Below are 4,604 nucleotides of genomic sequence, written 5' to 3'. Positions count from 1 at the left end.
ATAATGGGATCTTGGTGAAAGGTTGGATGGTAAAACCGAGTGTGGAATAGTTTATGATAATTTCAGGATGGCAAAATGAAATGCCCCTACACAATGCAATGCATTTGTGGTGCATTTATGACATGAATGATGAGTTGGAGGAGAGAGGGAGTAGAAATGTTTTGGCTAAGTGGAGTGGCGGATCTAGTCTTATTTTGTGGGTTCGCATGAACCCACTCGGTTTGGAAAAAAAATTGTAAGAACTTTGTATGATTTGGAAAAAATAGTGAGAATTTATCAAAAACGAACCCACTGAAAGAAGTTTCTCAATCTGCCACTGGCTAAGTGCATGTATTTGTAGAGAGAGAATGAGGTTTACGAGGAGTGAAGTCTTAAGTTAAAAAAAATAGAAAGAAGAAAAAGAGTGAATAATGAGATGATATAGCAAGTTTTTTTTTTTAAAAAAAAATTATCTTAGAGATGGTTTAACTTATAATTTGAGTAAAAATGAGATGTCATTTTCTGGTTGGTGACTTCATTTGAGTTCATCGTGAAATGCCCCTACACTCTTAACTTATTTTAAAAAATAATCAATTTTATAAAATTTTTTTTACTCAAATTTAATTACAAAAATAAATCATAAAGTCCAAATACGAGTCACCTAGACCAAGTACCTCCAATTTTGCGGTTGTATATAAAGAGAGAAACCAATACCATTGAATGTTTACAAAAAAGTCAACATGATATGTTCTTTGAAAAAGTCAACAGACACCAACGACGGTCAAACCACCGTAGACCCCAAAGACGAGCCCCAACTCCTGCCAGGCTTGCCCAACCACCTGGCCCACCTAGTCCTTTCCACCGTCCGCCCCTCTCTCCTCTCCGCCGTCTGCCGCCGATGGCGCCACCTCATCTACACCCGTCACTTCCCACCCTTTTTGTCTCTTTATGCCATCGTCGCCAGCAGTAATAGTTATAGCAATACTAATAGTAGTAATGATGATAATAATAGTAATGGCCAATCACGCCTATCGGATTCCATTGATTTCTTCGCCTTTGATCCCATCTCCTCCAAGTGGACAACCTTACCACCTCCGAATGTCGATCCGCCACTCCGCCTCCTCCACCGCCACCCATCGTTCATATCCCGAACCCTCACCATACAATCGTTGACGGTTGCTGGGTGCCTTGTGCTCATTGCAGCCACCGGTCACAACTTCCTCCCCGCGCTATCCCACCCGCTCGTTTTCGACCCTTTGACCGCGGAATGGTGTCTAGGTCCTCCGCTCACTTATCCGCGTCGGTGGTGCGCTGCCGGGTGTTTTCGCGACACCTTGTATGTGGCTAGCGGTATTGGCGCCCACTACCGCGGTGATGTAGCGCGGATGGTCGAGAAATGGGACGTGAAGAGGTCACACTGCGACAAGTTATCGGATTGTAAGCACTTTCTTTGTTGTATTTATACAAAAAGATATAAAAAAACCTACTAGATTTTCGTTGCAAATCAGTCGCAATATATGCTGACAGAAAACTGGGTACATGCGACTGCAACTTTTTTCTTGGTCGCAAAATTTGCGACAATTTTTTACTCAAATTTCGATCGCAAATGTCCAGTTTTCTAATAGTGAATACATCTACATCAATATATAGGATTGTCAGCACTTGACTTTCCTTTGATGTGTTTATATAGAAAAAAAAAACGGTATAAATTACACTGGTAGAAAACTGGGTATATGCGACCGCAACATTTTTCTTGGTCACAAAATTTGCGACAACTTTTTACTCAAATATCGGTCGCAAATGCCCAGTTTTCTAACAGTGAAACATGTGTTTGTGTGTGGCAGTGAGAGACGAGTGGCGGTGGGAGGAGGTGGCGGGTCTAAAAGACGGAAGGTTCAGCCGAGAAGCGGTTGAGGCGGTCGGGTACAAAGGAAAAATATGCATGGTGAATGTGAAGGGCAACAATGCAGGGAAAGAAGGTGTAGTTTACAACATTGAGGAAAACCGGTGGGAGAAAATGTCGACGGGGATGGTTTCGGGGTGGAACGGGGCGGTAGGCGTGGCGGAGGAGGAGGTGATGTATGTGGTGGATGAAGAGAATGGTGGTGTGAGGAAATATGATGATGAAAGTGATTGTTGGCAAGAGGTTATTCAAGGGTCGGATCTTTTGAAAGGGGCCGAAAAAATGGCGGTCGGTGGTGGGAAAATTTGTGTCGTAACGGGTGGCGGTGGGCGGATCACGGTGGTGGATGTGGTGGCGGAACCGGTAAGGATGTGGGTGGTTGATCCACCCCGGCCGGAAAGTGAAGTAATATCCGTTCATATTATGAGAAGACCATGTAATAATAGATTATGAAATGTTTAAAGATCATGTTATTTTTTAATTCAATGGATTTTAAAAATAAGTGAATATGATTATGTGAATATTGTAATAAAGTCTCGTCCGGCCTTAGATTTGTTTTAATTTTTTTAATAATATTTTATTTCTTACTTTACGTCTAATTTTATATTTGTTCCTTTGAATTTATTATATTTAAATTGTGATTTTAGTTTTTTTTAATTATTAGGTTAACTTAAGAATTACACATTGACTGTAGAAAGTTGATAGTCACATTTACTATTGAAAGTTGTGATAATTATTATTTACAAATTGAGGTAGAAATTAGTTTAAAAAATAAAATAAAATAGCAATAAAATGATGTTGTGTTGTTCCAATCAGGCAAACTTAATTGGAAGAGCAAAAGAAGTATTTCTTCCCTTCATTTCCTATACTTTTCCTACTCTAGAAAATGATCAAACAAGTTGATGCTAATCGGTTGGTCCCCTCCTATATAACTATAACAATCTCTCCCACATTAATCGGTTGTTACTTCTAACAATCATATTATATGTTGATGTGATAACTATTTTGGTTTATCTGATTTAATTTTTTTTGGGTTTTTGTTAGTTTGAGTTATCAGGGGTTACAAGACCGTTGGATGAAATTGGTAGATGAGGAATGCCCTTTTCAACAGTGGACACAATTCATTCAAACAATTTCAAGTAATTTATGTTTTTTTATGTGTGTTTTTTTATGATTTTGATGAACTTAATGATGAATTTAGTTGGTATTATTATTTTCATTAGATATATAATTTTTTATATTTACTTTTTTAATTCCGTTTCGAGCTTACGCCTCTGTTCGCCTCGAGGCTTACGCCTCGTGAGGCAAAGGGAAAACGCCTCGAAACTCGTTTATGTTCTTTTAAACCTTGCATGCACCAATCGGTCTTTGTCCCAATTGCTAAGTGTTATGTGTTTTTGTTTATATAGTTTTCGATCAATTTAAAACAAATGTTTCTGTCTTTTTTGGGCATATCACAACTTTAAATTTTCGTTTCTATACTAGGTGTGGATATCGTAATGCATCGAATCAATATCGATCGAAACCGGGTTCCTGCCGCATTGCGCGGGGAAGCCCACTAGTAACATATATACTCGAGTCTCCATATAAATGATGGGAGTGGCAGGTGCCAACATGGCAAGAGAGTGTGGCCAACAGCTAGGAAATCAAGGGTGCTAGCCGAACTGGCTAATGCATAATCTTTGATTTAAGAAATTAATTGTTATTTCCAAAATATAAATATTGATCATTTATTGGCATTATTTATTATACTTGAATGTTGAAAACATTTAAATCGTTTATGTATTTGGATTATATTTTATAAAATGTTAACTTTTATACAAGTTAGTTGTATAGCGTAGCACACTTTTTTTCTATCCTATGAATAAAGTTTGTTCGACATATATTTTTTAAGATTAGAAAATTTTACTATTTATAAATAGTTATTTTTATTAGTTTACTCCAAGACTAAAGTTGAAAAAGGTTGTTTTGAATAGTTTATATTTTTTTTAAATTATTTAATTTCAAAACTAAGTTGAGGGATAGTTAAGGATAGGAAAGATGGGGCATTTCATGGTTGAAGGGGTCGTTTGGTTAATAGAATTTGTTTTTTTAAGGGATTGGATTATTGAAAGGAATTGGAATTTCAATCATCGAACACCGGTGCCATCATCTTCCTCCGCCATCGAACACCGGCGCCACTGATCACCGCCAACACAATCCACCACCTCCGCCACCCGCTGTCCACCACCCACCGCCATCGAACACCTGCTTCACTGTCGACCACCCTTACCCTCCGCCATCGAACACCGATGCTATCAGCTACCCTCACCACCCACAACGACCACCCATCACCGATTTTATTCCTTCTTTTTTTCCTAGCCTATCAAACACTACAAGGTAATGATTCATTTCATTCCCATGTGGTAACTAAACAAGACCATGGAATGAAATGATCTATTTCATTCCTTTGTCCATTCCATTACCTCGTTCATTCCATTCACTCGCCCATTCAATTACCCCATACCAAACAGACCCTTAGTACGAAATAGGCTACTTTGATTGATTTTGGTTATGGTTTGTCGTGTAAGTCTAATAACGCATGTGCCCTGGTTTTAAGGTCTGGCTTTTACCTCCATGGTTATATAAGTCTCAATATGTACTTGCATGTGAGATTTCCCTTTGAAAATACGGCATACCTTTTGCCCTTTCTATTATTTTTTTCATATATGCGAAGTTGCTT

The 4,604-nt window shown here is 38.4% G+C and overlaps 1 protein-coding gene across 1 annotated transcript; it reads left to right on the top strand.

Moving 5' to 3' along the window:
* Positions 1–666: 666 nt before the first annotated feature.
* LOC118492261 (F-box/kelch-repeat protein SKIP25-like) lies at positions 667–2,422 on the top strand. Its single transcript, XM_035990178.1, has 2 exons — positions 667–1,416; positions 1,824–2,422. Exons 1-2 carry the CDS (start codon positions 720–722, stop codon positions 2,333–2,335), a joined length of 1,209 nt encoding a protein of 402 aa, XP_035846071.1. The 5' UTR covers positions 667–719; the 3' UTR covers positions 2,336–2,422.
* The last annotated feature ends 2,182 nt before the right edge of the window (positions 2,423–4,604 follow it).

The sequence above is a fragment of the Helianthus annuus genome, chromosome 1, assembly GCF_002127325.2.
Source record: "Helianthus annuus cultivar XRQ/B chromosome 1, HanXRQr2.0-SUNRISE, whole genome shotgun sequence".
Taxonomy (NCBI): Eukaryota; Viridiplantae; Streptophyta; class Magnoliopsida; order Asterales; family Asteraceae; genus Helianthus; species Helianthus annuus.
This window is presented reverse-complemented; position numbering and strand designations above follow the sequence as displayed.

Coding starts and splice junctions, on each gene's coding strand:
- LOC118492261 (XM_035990178.1), top strand. CDS start 720: ATGATATGTTCTTTGAAAAAGTCAACAGACACCAACGACGGTCAAACC. Junction 1,417..1,823: donor CTGCGACAAGTTATCGGATT/GTAAGCACTTTC, acceptor TGTGTGTGGCAG/TGAGAGACGAGTGGCGGTGG.